Below are 18,132 nucleotides of genomic sequence, written 5' to 3' on the forward strand. Positions count from 1 at the left end.
TGACATTAATTATCCATAAATATTCATTATTAACATTAAATATATATATATATATATATTTTTTAAAATTTTTCAAAAAAAATCGATGAACAGTTTAAAAAAATGAACAGTAAAGTTAAACAGTGAAAACCACTGGTGAACAGTAAAAAGTGAACAGTGTTGACCGGGTAAGAAAAACAACGGGTGTAAACCCATGTCCAGTGGCAATGAATAGTAACTTGACCGGTCGAATTCTTGACTTCTCAACTTTGCCTTTTCTTGACTACGGGTGAACTTTCTCTTATTATGGGTTTGTGTCCATTTACCCCATTTCTAGGGATTTTGTTCTCACTTACCCCATTAAGTTTTTTTAATTCTCTCTTACCCAAAAGACTCTAAGGATGTCTTCTCTAATACCCCATTAAGATTTTTTCTTTTTAATACAATTTTACCCTCACCCTTTGTTACTTAGAGAGAGAGAGGGAGAGAGAAAAAATCATATGAGACTTTGCCGGAACCGGTCACCGGTCACAAGAATCTGGCCAACTTTCGCCGGAATCAGGTCACCGGTCGCCGGATTCTGGCCAACTTTCGCCTGATTCCGATCACCGGCCGCCGTCTATCGGACCTTTCAGAAAACCTTACTGGAAATGTTTATTACCCCAATAAACATCTATTGCTTACCAATAAAGGGGTAATAGACCTCTATTGTCCCCCAGTAGACGTCTATCAACTATATATTACCCTCAAATAGACGTCTATTGCCCCCCAATAGACCTTTTGGTGTATTGCCCCCAATAGACTTCTATTACCTCCCAATAGACGACTATCAGCCATGTATTGCCCCCCAATAGACATCTATTGCCCCTCCATAAGACTTTCAGTCGCCAGAATAAGAACTAATCTTTCTAGATTTTAACCACGTAGTGTGGTGTGTTGGTCGAGCTGCCTAGTCTGGAACCCCCAGGTCTAGAGTTCGAATCCCAACTCCATCCCGTGGCCAGCATATTTGAGGGACCTGGGTTAGTTAAAACACCCAATGGTTCGTGCGTCTGCAGTGCAGTGATTAGTCTGGCTATGCTGGGATACACTGCATGGATGTGTGTGTTGGTTCTATTGACGTCTTCCACTCAAAAAAAAAAAAAAAATCTTTCTAGATTTAGACAAATAAAACTTTGATTAAAGAAAAAAAATAAGAATATTACATCAATTCAAAACATCTATTGCCCCCCAATAGGCCGTTAACACGCTTCTTTTGGCCCAATAAAACCATTTTTTTTCCTTCATTTTTTCTTCCATTCTAGGCCTTCTGCCCCATTTTACCAAAAAAAGGAAAAAAAGCTAGAATTTCACTAAATATTCCTCTGATACAACACCACACAAAATCAAAACCCAACGCCAGAATAAGAACCAATCTTTCTAGATTTAGACAAATAAAACTTTGATTAAAGAAAAAAAATGAGAATATTACATGAATTCAAAACATCTATTGCCTCCCAATAGACGTCTATTGCCCCCCAATAGGCCTTTAACACACTTCTTTTGGCCCAATAAAACCTTTTTTTTTTTCCTTCATTTTTTCTTCCATTCTAGGCCTTCTGCCCTGTTTTACCAAAAAAAAGGGCAAAAAAAGCTAGAAATTCACTAAATATTCCTCTGATACAACACCAAACTAAATCAAAACCCAAAGCGAGAATAAGAACTAATCTTTCTAGATTTAGACAAATAAAACTTTGATTAAAGAAAAAAAATGAGAATATTACATCAATTCAAAACATCTATTGCCCCCCAATAGACGTCTATTGCCCCCCCATAGGCCCTTAACACACTTCTTTTGGCCCAATAAAATCTTTTTTTTTCCTTCATTTTTTCTTCCATTCTAGGCCTTCTGCCCCATTTTACCAAAAAAAAGGGAAAAAAAGCTAGAAATTCACTAAATATTCCTCTGATACAAACACCACACTAAATCAAAACCCAACACACAAAACCAAGCAAACCAATCCAAAACACCCGAAAATTCAAAAACAAATACACACCATTATAAACAAGAATATTCTTATTCAAACCTATCAATGGCTGAACTACTGGGTTCACTCCCCTGAGCTGCAAAGTAGCTCCAAAAAAGTGCATATAAGGTGTTCGACCATTTGCCGCAGAGAAGCTGTTGCTGAACTCATCCTCTACTCCAGACACGATTTCGGAACCTGATGAATGAAGAAGAAGAAGCTTTTTGCTGCCTAAGCTATCTAGGCCCCTCCGCCGTCATCAATCATTTCCTGGCCGAACTGTTTGACATCTTCGCAGAGCTTTTCCACTCTCTGCCACCGGAATTCCTCATTGCGAATCGCCGGCAGCTCTGCGTCGGCCATGGAGTCCTTAGTTTCAATTTCATCGTCGGTGAGGCGTCTAGAGTCCATCGACGACGTCGCCTGGTCGTCCTTGTCAGCGCGACGGCGGTTGGACTCGGCCGAGCTCACCGATGAGCTGCAGCGGAATCTGGGCTAGATGTCGAACCGCGCCAGAGTTGGAGATAGGGGAGCGAATCGACGCCGACCGGAGGTGGAGAGATAGAGAGAGAGGATCGACGCCTGCCGGAGGTGGAGAGAGAGAGAGAGAGGATCGACGCCTGCTGGAGGTGGAGATTGGACCGAATCGATGCCGGCTGGAGGTGGAGAGAGAGAGAGTTTCAGATCGGGAGGAGAGAGAGAGTTTCAGATCTGGAGGAGAAAGAGAAAGGGGTTGATGTTGATGACATCATTGTAATTCTTTAATTAGTTTGAGGGCAAAATGGTCATTTTCTATTAATTTGGGTAGGTGAGAACAAAAATCTCTTGCTGGGGTAAGTGAGATAATTTTTCTAAATTTTGGGGTTTTGGGTCAAGGACTCAATTATTATTCTATTTGCTAAAATATGCATTTAAAATTGGAGATGTAGTAAATGAGAAAATGACCAAAGGTGATCAACTTTAATTTGGTAGCTAAAAAGCAGCCATGCTAATGGCTTAATTATTAATTGACCAAAGGATAAATTCACGGTAAACAATTAACTGAGCTTCTTTGCTATACAAAAATTCAACAAGGGCGGCAGTGCTGCACTACGATCTTGAAAGTTAACTTCCTGAAGGGTCAGACAATCATTTAGCTCTCACAAGATCAGCAAGCTTTTGCTCTGTATCTCTCCTCTCTGCTTCTTTGGCACTTAATTCTTTCTGCAGACGCCTTAATTCATTCCGCAAACCTCCTATGTCTTCATCAAGCTTAATAGCTATGCTTTGGAGTTCTCGTGGATTATACTCGGCATGTTGAGCTCCTTCAGAGGCGTTTGGGGAAGGCTGTTTCTTGGGGAAGGCCTACAAGAAGAGAAATTAATTTCTATTATCAAAGCTGCATGTTTTGAAACAAAAGCCATTAGGAGATAGGTTTCCTTTACCTCTTCTTTGGGATGTGACTTTTGTACCTCTAGATGCATATTGGGAACAATTTCTTCTAGTACCCCATCGGAGGAAATCTTCAGCTCGAAAGAGCACCATTTTATCTCTAAAGTTCCCAAGGTTGCTGGGACCTTCACCCTGCAATTTCTCGGGCAAAAGCGTTCCAACCTTATTAAATCAGTAAGTTCCAAATGTACGTTGCAACCGGCTGAAAACAATCTTACATTCACTTGCATCTTCTTCCATTCCTTCGCTTGTGAAGATTTCTTTCATACTTTTACACTCATCAACTTTCATTTTTTTGAGTCTCACTAAACCTTGAGCAACTGTGTAAGTAGCCAAATATTGCAATCGCCAGCAAAAAGTTATTTCTAAAATGGTTAGATTCTGGAAGGATATTGCAGGTAACTCTAGATTCTTCAATCCACAAAACTTCACCTCTAGAATTTCCAACATTGGAAAATCTGGGCCAGTTGATTCGGTGGTGTCCCAGAGATACATAGGCTTCTTCATTCCATGCAGCCTCAAAGTTCTTAAAGGTAGAAGGGATCCGCCATCTGGATGTCTACTACTGATCCCAGAGAAAACAGCTTTCGCATACAATACTGATGGGGCAGGTCGGCTGTGCCAATTGTCCATACAGACTAAGGTCAAATCTTCTAGGTTGGGGAATGAGGTCTGAAATATTATCAATGTGTATATTATATATATATGTTAGAATGAATGAGTATGGCATGAAAGAATGAGAAAGATGATATTGCATTGATGCATTGTCGATTACATACAGATTACATATAGAGGGTACAAACCTATATTCATAAGGTAACTAATCTCACTTATCCTATAATCAAGCTATAATAAAGGAGTATAAAAGTAACGGATATCTACAGATCATACAGAGGATATTTAGGATTACTTTCTTAACATGATTGATTTCCTAACACTCCCCCTCAAGTTGGAGAGTGAATGTCTCTAACTCCCAACTTGCCAACCATAGGAATGAAGATTTCCTTTCCCAAAGCTTTGGTGAAAACGTCTGCCAATTGATGTGTAGAACCCACAAACTTCGTGACAACAGATCCATCTTGTATCTTATCTCTTATATAGTGACAGTCCATTTCAATGTGTCGAGTCTGCTCATGAAAGACAGGATTTGCTGCAATGTGCAGCGCTGCTTTATTATCACAATATAGAAGAGCTGGTTCTTGATGCAATACTCCCAAATCCTTGAGAAGATATCGAAGCCATGTGAGTTCACAACAAGCACCAGTCATTGCTCGATATTCTGCTTCAGCTGAAGAAAGGGAAACAGTTTTCTGTCGCTTTGATCTCCATGAAACCAATGAGGGACCAAGAAAGACACAATAACCTGAGGTGGATCTCCTAGTAATTGGACAACCTGCCCAATCAGAATCACAGAAAGCACGCAATCTAAAATCACTTTTAGAAGAAAAGAACAATCCTTGACCTGGTGCCTTCTTAATATACCGGACAACACGCAAAGCTGCTTCCATATGCAGCTTTCGTGGCTGATGCATGAACCTGCTTAGTACATGTACCGAATATGTAATGTCTGGTCTCGAAACTGTAAGATATATTAATCTCCCAACAAGTCTTCGGTAACGAGCTGGATCTTTTAGCAAGTCACTTTTGTCAGACAATTTTAAACCTTTTTCCATAGGGCTGTCAGCAGGGGCTGCGCCTATTAACCCTGCATCCTTGACAATTTCTAATGCATATTTACGTTGAGAGATAAAGATCCCATTGCTAGAGGTTGAAACCTCAATACCAAGAAAATATTTCAAGTCTCCTAGATCTTTAATACGGAAATGGGAATGGAGGAAATTCTTGAGTGCAGCAATACTCACTGGATCATTTCCGGTAATTAAAATATCATCAACATAAATTAGGAGAGCAGTAAAGGACTTGCCGTGTTTCTTGGTGAACAAAGAGTAGTCAGCTCTTGATTGTACATATCCGGCAGACTGAATAGCCTCTGAGAATTTAGCAAACCACTGACGGGACGCCTGCTTTAGGCCATACAACGACTTGTGAAGTCGGCAGACTAAGTGTTCCTCCCCCTGTCTCCGAAGCCCTGGCGGAGGAGACATATAGATTTCTTCCTCAAGATCGCCGTGCAAGAAAGCATTGTTGACGTCCAACTGGTGAAGAGACCAGCCACGAGCTGATGCCAAAGCAAGGAGACATCGAACAGAGATAATCTTGGCAGTGGGAGAAAAAGTGTCTTGATAATCAACACCCTCCAGCTGCGTAAATCCTTTGGCAACTAAGCGAGCTTTGTATCGCTCGACGGAACCATCAGCTCGATGTTTAATTTTATAAACCCATCGACAATCAATTGGGGTCTTACCAAGCGGAAGAGGAGTGAGAGTCCAGGTTCCGTTGTCTTGGAGAGCTTGCAATTCAGACTGCATCGCCTCTTGCCATGCCGGATAGGAGATAGCCTCAGAATAGGAACGGGGCTCGGTGGTGTGACTGATTTGAGCAAGGAAAGATTGGTGTGCAGGCTTACATCGGTGATACGAAACATAATTGCAGAGGGGATAGCGGGTGCCGCCGGTTGGACCTGGAAACAATGAGGATAACTGATCGGAGCGGGGAAGCGTGACCTGTGAGACGAGATAATCCCGGAATTTGACCGGAGGAGCTGTGGTCCGGCTGGAGCGACGAAGGGGCTCTGCTACGGGTGGGTCGGGCACGGGCAAAGGAAGAGTTGCTGGTGGAGGAGAATGGGAGGCGGGGTTGTCGGAAGTCGAGGAGGGGGTGAGTGGGTCTGGTGCTGGGGTTGTGGGACGGCGAGCATAGGTGCGAAGGGGTGGAGGAGGAGAGGACGGGGGCGCGAGGTCAACGGGTTCTGGGGCGATGGACTGGGAAGAAGAGGAAGACGTGGCTGGGAGATCGGAATGGGTAGAAGGCGCCGGAGAGAGTGCCGGCAAGGATGATGCGGGTACGGGTTGGTCTGGGATAGGGTCAATTGCAGAAATTGCAGGTGGTGGAACGGCTGGAAGATGGGATGGGGTCGAAGGGGTGTGAGATGTAACTGGGATTGGAGAGTCAATGTTGGAAGGAGTTGGGTCAGGGATTAAAGTTGGAATTGGGCCTGAAGGGGTTCCCAAAGGAGGGAAAACTGAATTGGGCTCAACAGAGGCATAAGGAAAAATGTTTTCGTGAAAGATGACGTCTCGACTAGTAAAGATTCGTCGAGTCGACAAATCAAACAATTTGTAAGCTTTTTGCCCAGCAGGATAACCAATGAAGATGCACTTGATGGAACGAGGAGAAAATTTATGAACAACACGAGGATTTGTAGCGTAAGCTAAACAACCAATGGTCCGAAGGTGAGAAAAAGAAGGGATTTTATTGTAAAGGCGTTCAAAAGGAGTTTGAAAAGAAAGAAGAGGAGTTGGAAGACGATTGATGATATGAATGGCAGAAAGAACGCACTCTCCCCAAAATTGTGTAGGGAGGTGAGCATGAAATTTCAAAGCCCGTGCAACTTGCAAAATGTGGCGATGTTTGCGTTCCACTACCCCATTCTGTTGAGGCGTGTAAACACAGGAATGTTGGAAAATAACACCATTATCCTTGAAGAAAGATTGGAGTGAGAGAAATTCAGCACCATTGTCACTTCGAAAAGTCTTAATATGTGATGAAAATTGAGTAGACACATAGCGAAAAAAATGCTTCAAAAGTGATTGTGTTTCACTTTTGTGTCTCATCAAGAATATCCAAGTAAAACGAGTATAATCATCAACGATAGTTAGAAAGTAATGAGCACCAGAAAGAGAAGAGTGTTTATATCGACCCCAAATATCACAATGGATTAAATCAAACGGTTTTTTAGATGAAATGGAACTAACACCAAATGGCAAGCGATGTTGCTTAGCCAAAGGACAAATAGGGCAAGCATCGATAGGCTGAACTGAAAGATTTAAGAAATTCTTAGCAATGAATTTTAACGGGGAATGAGAAACATGACCTAAACGGCTGTGCCAGAGATTAGTAGAGGAGGTTGTGAGGTTGCAGGCTGGTAGATGGTTTGGTGATGAATTGGAATTGGTCAAGATTTTCTTCGTTGCCAATGCTACTAAGTAGTATAATCCATCACGCTGCTTACCCAAACCAATCATCCTCCTTGTAGCCAGATCCTGCAAAACACACCAATATGGGAAAAATGTCACTGAACAATTCAAGCCCCTTGTCAAACGACTGACCGATAATAGATCAACTTTGAATGTAGGCACACACAATACATCACGCAGATAATACACAGAATTCAGAGGCAATGATCCTTTTGCAACAATATTAGCCTTCTCTCCGCTAGGTAATAACACAGGAGGCAATGAACAATTTTTACTTTTATGCGAAAATAATTTTGGAGATGAAGAGATGTGATCCGTCGCCCCGCTGTCAATGATCCAGTTGCGGGAAGCGATCTTAGATAAACCTGGTTTAGTTACAGCAGCATTGGCTTGTGAATTAGACTGATTGGGCTTGCTGCTCCTAACAACGATGGTAGCTGAATGTGATTGAGGACTAAAAGAATCATCAGATACTTTGTGATTCAAAATAGCCAAAACTTGTTGAAGTTGTTGCTCAGAGAGAGGACTGCAACCGGAGGAACCGTTTTGCCGATTAGATTGGTTTGGTCGATTATGTTGGTTGAACACTATCACCAAGACCGGATGATCAGAATGATCAATGAAAAATGATCTGAAATTTTGATTTCCCATGGAAACGAGATTAAGGATTGTTGTACGAGATATAGAGTACAACGTAATGAGAAGAAAATTCGTTGCACGAAAGCTAAGGTGCAGCGGCTATGGAGTCAGGATTTTAGTCCTGCTCTGATACCATGAAAGAATGAGAAAGATGATATTGCATTGATGCATTGTCGATTACATACAGATTACATATAGAGGGTACAAACCTATATTCATAAGGTAACTAATCTCACTTATCCTATAATCAAGCTATAATAAAGGAGTATAAAAGTAACGGATATCTACAGATCATACAGAGGATATTTAGGATTACTTTCTTAACATGATTGATTTCCTAACATGGCAAGCATTAGATACAGTTGACTCATGTATATTGCATAAGTGACTAACCTTATCGATTATAACAGAAGATTGTTTAACTAGAATAGACTGACTGCCCAAGTCATGTGTTTTCTCATGGCCTGAAAGTTCCGGGGTAAAAATATCCACCTGCTGACAATCAAACAACACTAATGTTTTGAGGTTTGGCCAACTGAAAGCAGGCATACTTGGATAGAATCTCTCAAGTTGGGATAGACTTTTAAGTTCCAAACACTCTCTCTAGCTTTGGGAAGAACTTATCGTGGTTTTGTTTTCGTAGTCCCTCTTCCTTGGCAACTATTTCCTCCACTGCACAGTCCTCCACTGTCAAATTTTGTAGCTCCTGAAAAGCTCCAGCTATTATTGAGTCTGGACAAATGCTTTTAAGACTATTGCATCGTCGAACTGTAACGTCCCTGAGTTTGCAAAAAGAGTTTTGAGCAATTTGGGCGTGCCACATTGTTGTCAGCTTAGGTAAGTCATTGAAGGTCAATATCTCCAGCCTTGGAAATCCTATCTGCATGCGCATCCATTTAGAGGAAATCGTAATTGAGAAACTGTTGACTCCATAAGTGACTGTTGAAAATATATGATGAAAGAAATATAAACATTTATGGTATAGTTCACCTTCTCGTCAAAAAGAAATTGTGGTGCAGCACTCTCATGATTAGAGATGAAAGTCTCCAACTTGGTACACTTCTCTAGTTGCAATCTCTCCAAAAATGCAAATTCAACGTAACCTCCCGAGCAGAATCTAGTGAGGTGAGGAAGATCACTTAGCTCCAATTTCTCCAACTTAGGAAACATGTTATCCTTGTTTTCTTCACTGTATTCTTTTGTCGATACTATCTCTTCCATGATTTGACATTCTGATATTACAAGATGTTTGAGTTGTACAAAACTTCTTGCCATAGAAGGTGACAATAAGAAACTTGAACCATCACATCGGTGAACAGTTAAGCTTATTAAGTTACGCAACAGAACCTGCAGTGCACATTTGTTAATACAAGCTCATCCATCTATTAAGATCCATTAAGTACAGAGAAACAATAGTTTAATTCACCCTTTTTGTAAAAAGAAAGTAATTTACAATCGTCTCAATATTTTGCTTTGAGCCCCTGTTCACTCTATTTGTACATTGCAACATAAACACACACTGAAGAGTCAAAGGTTCTAGTATTGTCTCAAGTTTAGTACACTCAACTACGAATATTATTATAAAATTTAAAAATAAATAAATTTCCTGTTGATAGGTACAATGTCCTTTTCTAGAAAGAATGTCAAACAAATAAAAAATAAAATCTATTTTTTAATTTAGTTATGTTCAAGGAAAACCTAATTTGTGTTTAGCCCAAACTCTAGGTTACTTGACCTAGTGGTAATAGGATTTAATTAGAAGGATCTAGAATCCTAATCAATGTAGAATTACTTTCCTTGTATGATTGGGATTCTATGCATTGTAATCCTCTATATAAAGAGGCCCCTATTATCAATGAGAATACACAGCAAATTCCTCCCAAATTCAGTTTCTCTACAACACGTTATCAGCACGAAACCCTAACCCTGAAGCCCTAAATTCGTAGCCTTCAAATCCCAGAAACCTCCGCTGCCCACCTTGAAGCTCTCACCTCCAGGAGTCCAGAACCGGCGGCGCTGTCCCCAGATTCGGCCGAAAAATATACGAACCGGCCACCGGAAATACAGTTACCCTCTCTGCCCGGTTCGAAGCCTTCCCCCCTGCCCACCGTCACCAAACTCCACCAGAAGCTGCAAACGGACCTCAGACCACCGGACCCAAAAGATCACCACCGAAACCGGTCTAGAACGACTCGAACCGGCCGCCTGAACCAACTGAGCCGCTGAACCGCCGCCTGCACCTCCTATCTGTGCTTCAGTCAACCAAACCCAACTCCGGTCAACCCTAGGCCCAGCTGCGGTCAGCCCAAGCCCCTGTAGCCAAAGTACTAGGCCCAGCAGCCTGAAGCCAACAACCTGAAGCCCAGCAGCATAAAAACCCTGACGTCATCCTTGCGTCATCCGCATCCACGTCAGCATCAGTGCCACGTCAGCAATCTGGTCAACGCCGGTCAACCACCGCCGGCAATTTTTCCGGCGACTTTTTCGGCCACTTTTCCGGCGACTTTTTCGGCCAACTTCCGGAAACTTTCCGGTCAGCTACAGTAACTTTCCGGCGACGACTTTTCTGACCATCTTTTAAGGAATGGATGAACTTCAATGTCTTGCGGATAGTGCGACTACGCACACCATTCTACGACATAGACAATTATTCTTAGAGATGTTGCCTACATATTCATCTGTGACTACGATGGCTGGGCCATCAAGTTTAGTTCAAGGACATGGAATGGCCCAATTCCTTTTGCCTAATGGCACCTTGATTAAAGTCACTGAAGCTCTCTACGCTCCTAAGGCAAATCGGACCTTATTGAGTTTTAAAGATATTAGAGCCAACGGATTCCATGAGGAAACGCATAGTGAGAACGGAATAGAATTCCTTTGCATTACCTCTAATGATTGCGGAAGAAAGCGCATCTTAGAGAAGCTTATGTGTCAATCTAGTGGACTTTATGTCACTACCATTCGACCTATTGAATCCAATAATATTATAAGAGAAGATCTCTTGGATTCAGACACATATTGGCTTTGGCATGACTGACTAGGACATCCTGGTCGTGATATGATGCTCCGTATACTAAAGACTTCACACGAACATCCATTCTTCAGAGTGAGAAGAAGCAAGAATCGAAAATTGATTCCAGGACTTAGCAAGACCGCAACAATTGCAGCATCTGGAACTGCAGCTGTCTTGGGGCGCCATAAGGCCGCCCACGTCCCATGTGATGACGCCATTAATGGCGCCAACCATGAGCATGACGCTATGGTTGTTCCTCCTAGTAGCCATGACGCTACACACACCACTTTCCATGGCTCTAACGCCATAATGGGAGATGTAGTCACACACTTTGCTTCTAATAGCGCTACGGACGCTCAGGCCCAACCAAAATCCTCATTGGTTGCTTCTAAGGCCCCTCGCTCTTTCTGCAAAGCTTGTTCCTTCGGGAAATTTGGACCGAGACCGTCCTACGCAAAGGATCCCAAAATACTTATTCCGTTCTTACAAAGAATCCAAGGGGATATCTGTGGACCAATTCAACCATCATGCGGACCTTTTAAATACTTTATGGTATTGGTTGATGCGTCGACACGCTGGTCACATGTCGCGTTATTGTCCACTCGGAATGCTGCTTATGCTAAACTCCTCGCCCAGATTATCCGTCTACGGGCTCACTACCCTGACCACCCTATTAAGTCGATTCGACTTGATACTGCTGGGGAGTTTACATCGAAAACATTCGATGACTATTGCATGTCACTGGGGATTGATGTAGAGCATCCAGTTCCCCATGTTCATACCCAAAATGGTCTCGCAGAAGCCGTTATCAAACGACTACAGATGATAGCACGGACATTGGTTATGCGCACCAATCTCCCTGTTTCTGCTTGGGGATATGCAATATTGCATGCAGCGACGCTAATTCGTCTACGACCCACCGCCACTCAATCTTACTCTGCGTTACAGCTAGTGACTGGGTACGAGCCTGATATCTCGCACTTACGCATTTTTAGGTGTGCCATTTATGTGCCTATTACGCCGCCACAGCGTACTAAGATGGGTCCACAACGACGAATGGGCATTAATGTTGGATAGAATCTCTAACGATCGTCCGCTACCTTGAACTCTTGACAGGCGATCTCTTTACCGCTAGATTTGGGAATTGTCACTTTGATGAGACAGTCTTCCCGTCGTTAGGGGGAGATAAGAACACAGAAGTTCAACAGGAACGACAAGAATTGTCGTGGTCTGTCCCCACTATGTCTCATCTCGATCCCCGTACCGCACAGTCCGAACTTGAAGTGCGAAGAATAATCGAGCTCCAGAACGTAGCAGACACTCTGCCTGATGCGTTTTCTGATGTTGCCAAAGTGACGAGATCACACATACTTGTTGCAAACGTGCCTGTAAGGATTGATGTCCCAAACACTGGACATCACGCCACTCCTGTGACACCAGGAGATGGCGTCATTGCCCACCATGGGAATGATGTGGCATCTATGGCCGCAGGTCCCGCAAGGAAGCACGGTAGACCAATTGGTTCGAAGGATACTCGCCCTAGAAAGAAGGCGAATGAGGCACAGATAAATCCTTTGATCATCGATACTCAAAATCCGTCCCATGAGAATGTTCCGGATTATGGTTATGTCCATGAGACATCATTGGGGGACGCCTCAATGTCAGAACCTATCCCTGAGAACGTAGAGATCTCTGTTAATTACACTAGTGTACATGGGACGTGGGAAAGAAACTCCATCATCATTGATGATGTATTCGCGTATTCAGTGGCGCGTGAGATTATTGAGACCAATGACATCGAACCACGCTCCGTTGATGAATGCCAACGTAGAGCCGATTGGCCAAAGTGGAAAGATGCGATCTAGGCAGAACTTGATTCTCTAGCGAAAAGAAAGGTATTCGGACCAGTTGTGCCAATACCGCCCAACACCAAACCAGTTGGTCACAAATGGGTATTCGTTAGAAAGCGTAATGAGAAAAACGAGATTGTAAGGTACAAAGCTCGCCTTGTGACGCAAGGTTTCTCACAACGCCCTGGAATCGACTACGAGGAGACCTATTCTCCCGTAATGGACGTCATTACGTTCCGCTACCTTGTCTGTTTGGTAGTTTCCGAAAAACTGAATATGCAGCTTATGGATGTGGTTACTGCGTATCTATATGGGGATCTAGATACAGAGATATACATGAAGATTCCAGACGGAATTCAATTACCCAAATCAAGTGGCTCTAAACCACGGAGCGCGTTTGCGATTAGATTGAAATGCTCACTATATGGATTGAAACAATCCGGGCGGATGTGGTATAACCGTCTAAGTGACTACTTGATTGGAAAGGGATATGTCAACAATGAACTATGCCCATGTGTGTTCATAAAAAGGACAAGTTCCGGATTTGCAATAGTAGCGGTTTATGTTGATGACATGAACATAATTGGCACCCTTAAAGAGTTAAGGGAAACCGCTGAACACTTGAAATCCGAGTTTGAGATGAAAGATCTTGGGAAAACACGGTTTTGCCTCGGTTTAGAACTCGAGCACCGTAGAGATGGTATCCTGATTCATCAATCAGCTTATACCTAAAAGATGCTTAGGCGTTTCAACACTGATAAGATTAAGCCTTCAAGCACCCCTATTGGTCATCCGTAGTCTTGATCCAAAGAAGGATCCATTTCGTCCAAAAGATGACGATGAGGATGTGCTGGAGGCTGAAGTGCCCTACCTAAGTGCAATAGGCGCATTATTGTACTTGGCACAATGCACAAGACCGGATATCTCATTTGCTGTGAACTTGCTAGCTAGATATAGCTCTGCGCCTACACGACGCCATTGGACTGGTGTTAAAGATATCTTTCGATACCTAAGTGGTGCGATCGATATGGGCTTGTTCTATCCCTATAGAGAGATGATGGATTCGGACCCATCAAGTGCTAGGGACGCCACACATGGTGGACCGCGTTCCCTATCCCCAACCCAAAACGATATAAGTGTTTTGGAAGGTTTTGCTGATGCTGGGTACCTCTCTGACCCACACAAAGGTCGCTCCCAAACTGGTTATGTTTTCACCATGGGAAATACCACGATATCTTGGAGGTCTACAAAGCAGACCTTAGTCGCTACCTCTTCGAATCATGCAGAGATTATTGCTCTTCACGAAGCAGTCCGTGAATGTATATGGCTTCGATCCATAGTTACGCATGTTCGAAGCAATTGTGGTTTGAAGTCTACCACAGATGAGCCAACGAGCATATATGAGGATAATGCTGCTTGCATTGAACAAATGAAGCAAGGCTACATCAAAGGCGACAACACCAAGCATATATCACCTAAATTCTTCTACAATCAGCAACAACAGAAGCTCCTCAAGATCAAAGTGAACCAGGTCCGATTTGAGGACAATGTGGCAGACTTGTTTACTAAGTCATTTCCCAAATCCACGTTCGAGAAACATGTGGCAAGAATTGGCTTGCGGAAATTATCTGAACTCCCATGATCGTAGTCATCAGGGGGAGGCGCAGACATCAGGGGGAGATGTCTACATGTTCATCTCGAATCGTGAAGGGTGTGTTGTGCTCTTTTCCCCCTTCGACCGAGGTATTTTTGTCCCACTGGGTTTTTGTTACTCGACAAGGTTTTTAATGAGGCAACGAGAGAAGCACCGCGTTTGGGCAACACAAGGGGGAGTGTTCAAGGAAAACCTAATTTGTGTTTAGCCCAAACTCTAGGTTACTTGACCTAGTGGTAATAGGATTTAATTAGAAGGATCTAGAATCCTAATCAATGTAGAATTACTTTCCTTGTATGATTGAGATTCTATGCATTGTAATCCTCTATATAAAGAGGCGCCTATTATCAATGAGAATACACAGCAAATTCCTCCCAAATTCAGTTTCTCTACAACAAGTTATGAATTAACGGCATACAATTAATCAAATTGGAATGAGAGGAAAATGATAGATGCAATCTCAATAATTCTCAAGACGACTGCAAAAAGAATGACAAAAAAAAAAAACGTAGCGAACATAACAATAGATAATAAGATGTACCATAATCATAGCAAACTCATCAAACTGACAGCGGAGAACGTACCTCCCTGTTAATGAGATATCTTATATCAACATTGTTTTGGACTTGCAAATGTTTCAAATGCTCCAAATCTTGAGTATCTAATTTATCGAGCACCTTATTGACACCCTCTGTTCCATCCAAGGACAAGTCTTCAGTTATCTTCAGCAACAATTTTAGTCCTGTATCCAATCCTTCAGCGCTGGTAGTGGGCTTGAGTTTTAGTGTGTTGAGTGTCGTCTCAACCATTAGCAGTGTCTTTCGAGTATATCTCTCAACCCACTCGCCCCCAATAAAAACATTGAATCTTTCTAACTTGCGTGAGAACAAGTTTGCTGGAAGAATGTCAGCATTCAGAATATGTATCTGTAATACGGATAACTGAGACAAATACTTCAGCTCAGAAAGGCTTGCGTTGCTTCTTTTACCTTCAGCCTCCCACTTGTTAAAGCTGTTTCTCATTCTCAAGTCTTCTAGTCTCTCCAAGCTTGATATGACATTGGGTGAAATAACTTCAAGTTCAGAGCAATCAGATAAATCCAACAACCGAAGACGAGTCAAATGCCCTATTTCTTTAGGCAATTGTTTGACACTGGACTGAGAAAAGCTGAGAATTTCTAAGTTATTTAGCTGCCCAACTAAAGCAACGTCTCCCAAGGTGCATTGATTTAAAAATAAGGCATGCATATTCTTCAGGAACTGAAGAGATGAAGGTAGTGACAGCAGATGCAGTCTGGTTAAATCCAACATTTTGAGTTCCTGAATCTCCCTAAAAAAGTTGGATGGCATCTCCACCGAGTTATCACCTTTACCGTGCAAATAAAGCATTTTTAATTTGGGGTGTATCCTGGTTACTTCAGAGAGCGCAGGAACAGTACTGGATTGTGAAGACATCATACTGCACTTCTTGAAGAAATCCTTATCTAGCCATTCTTTTAACTCATACTCACCCCCATCTTCTGCCGATGATAAGATGTGTCCATCTCGGAATGCAATCTGGTTAGCAACATCACGTACAAGGTCATGCATTCTGACATATCTGTTATCATCATCACTGTCTGTCAGTAGACAAAAATCCTTGAGTTTTTCAACCGATGATTGAAATGCATCTTTTGCTTGCTCCATTGTGTATGCCTTACTGAAGAGGCCCAGACCCATACTAAATTTCAACAAGGCTGGCAAATAAATATCTTTTCCCCATATTGCAAATCCACATAGCAAGAACAACTGCTTCACTTCCTCATCATTCAATTGATTGTAACTCCACTCTATCCCCAAGTGTGGGCTTCGTGTGATCCCGTGATCCGTATCAAACTCTTCAAGGCATCTCAAAGCATTTTCCCATGAAGTCAAAGTAGATATTCCCTTCGAAGAGCTTGCAACTATGACAATTGAGATGGGCAAACCTTCACATCTTTTAGCAACTTGAGTTGCCACACTTACTATATTAACGTTTTCTTTAAGAACATCACCTGCCTTGTTCTTAAACAGAAACCAAGCCTCTTCTTCTGTTAAAATGTCGAGTGCGAACACCTTCTGCATCTTTGTATCAGATAATGCTTCTCTACTTATAGATGTCAGCAATATCTTACAAGTAGGGACACTAGGAAGTCCCAGAGCATCCAAGTCAATATGTTCCCAAACATCATCCAGAATCACAAGAATCTTCTTGTTTAGTATCCTGGCATGTAGATGATTTGCTCTTCCGTCTAAATTCTCATCGTCAAGAATCTTCATATCTAACTGACGAACAATCTTGCTCTGAATTACTTCCAGGTCTGGATTTTTCTTGACATCTAATAGGATAACCACATCATCAAATAACTTTTTATCTTTTCTAGCTTGCCTATAAACTTCTTTGCCAAGTAGAGTTTTACCCACACCTCTAGGTCCACACACCCCAATCCTGCGGGCACTAGACTTCTTCAGTTCATCCATGATTTGCCTCACAGTTGACGTCCTTGATCGAAAAGCCTGGTACTCCCCGGTGGATACACCCCACTCCATTTGCAAGATTAGTGCTTCTTTTATGTGCAGGAACATCTCAATCTCATCCAGCAATCCTGTTGATCTCCTGCCTAGCCGATAACGGTACTTCAGATTAGGACAAAACCCATGGAGACATTCCAGATTTGCTCGATTTCCATCTCTCAGAAGGTCCTCTGCCATTACAGTGATCGCCTCCGCTCTTGCCAGCCAATCCTGTAAAGCAGGTTGAGCTCGTTCATTTATTATTTCAGCCGCATCAACCTCAGTTATTAAATAGTCTCTCTCAGCTTTTAACCATCTCACTCCATATTGTAGGTGGTGAAGGTTTCTGTTGCAGTGAATTACATAACCCACTTGGCGTCCAACGGGTTCAACTGTGTACTCGGCAATTTTTGAAAGAATTGAATCCATGGCTTCCATGCCTGTTGAATACTATCAAGCAAATCATGAGGTTCAACTCCAAGGAAGAAAACTAGGAAATCTAAAGGCAATATATACTTATATAAGTTGGTCTTGCTTTTTCTAATTCAGTAACAATCAAACTAAAAGTTCGATGACGCAACAAAACAAATTACCTGCAAGCCGGCCGGCCGGCCTACAACAAATCTTAGAGGAACAATAACTTAAAGTATGACCAGAGAGTTTTTAAATGACAGTTACTAAGTTTGAAGTACGTAAAAGCAGAGAGCTGTAATAACTTGCCCAAGAAAATCAATTAAGCAAACATGAAATAGAGCAACCAAAGATTAAGAATGTAGTAAATTTTGATATCAGGGGTAACAAATCCTGTTTTGCAGTGGGATATATGATATTAGGGTAATAACAAAAATAAGGACGTACCTTGTATGCCTCGTTCGACAAGAAAATGATAACAGAACAGAAACGAAAACGATGAGGGAAAGTACTCTCTTTCA

General features: G+C 42.3%; 2 protein-coding genes across 2 annotated transcripts; both read right to left on the reverse strand.

Annotated features, from left to right (window-relative positions):
- Positions 1-3,026: 3,026 nt before the first annotated feature.
- LOC112190762 lies at positions 3,027-4,041 on the reverse strand. Its single transcript, XM_024330243.2, has 2 exons — positions 3,410-4,041; positions 3,027-3,329 (listed from the first exon to the last, which is right to left on the reverse strand). Exons 1-2 carry the CDS (start codon positions 3,644-3,646, stop codon positions 3,114-3,116), a joined length of 453 nt encoding a protein of 150 aa, XP_024186011.1. The 5' UTR covers positions 3,647-4,041; the 3' UTR covers positions 3,027-3,113.
- A 4,694-nt stretch (positions 4,042-8,735) lies between these two features.
- On the reverse strand, positions 8,736-17,638 carry LOC112183935 (disease resistance protein At4g27190). The gene is made up of 3 exons (XM_024322253.2): positions 15,254-17,638; positions 9,143-9,499; positions 8,736-9,032 (listed from the first exon to the last, which is right to left on the reverse strand). Exons 1-3 carry the CDS (start codon positions 17,636-17,638, stop codon positions 8,736-8,738), a joined length of 3,039 nt encoding a protein of 1,012 aa, XP_024178021.1.
- Between the last annotated feature and the right edge of the window lie 494 nt (positions 17,639-18,132).

The sequence above is a fragment of the Rosa chinensis genome, chromosome 2 (assembly GCF_002994745.2).
Source record: "Rosa chinensis cultivar Old Blush chromosome 2, RchiOBHm-V2, whole genome shotgun sequence".
NCBI lineage: Eukaryota > Viridiplantae > Streptophyta > Magnoliopsida > Rosales > Rosaceae > Rosa > Rosa chinensis.

Coding starts and splice junctions, on each gene's coding strand:
- LOC112190762 (XM_024330243.2), bottom strand. CDS start 3,646: ATGCAAGTGAATGTAAGATTGTTTTCAGCCGGTTGCAACGTACATTTG. Junction 3,330..3,409: donor AGTCACATCCCAAAGAAGAG/GTAAAGGAAACC, acceptor CTCTTCTTGTAG/GCCTTCCCCAAGAAACAGCC.
- LOC112183935 (XM_024322253.2), bottom strand. CDS start 17,638: ATGGAAGCCATGGATTCAATTCTTTCAAAAATTGCCGAGTACACAGTT. Junction 9,500..15,253: donor GATATCTCATTAACAGGGAG/GTACGTTCTCCG, acceptor TGTGCACTGCAG/GTTCTGTTGCGTAACTTAAT. Junction 9,033..9,142: donor AATTTCTTTTTGACGAGAAG/GTGAACTATACC, acceptor ATGCGCATGCAG/ATAGGATTTCCAAGGCTGGA.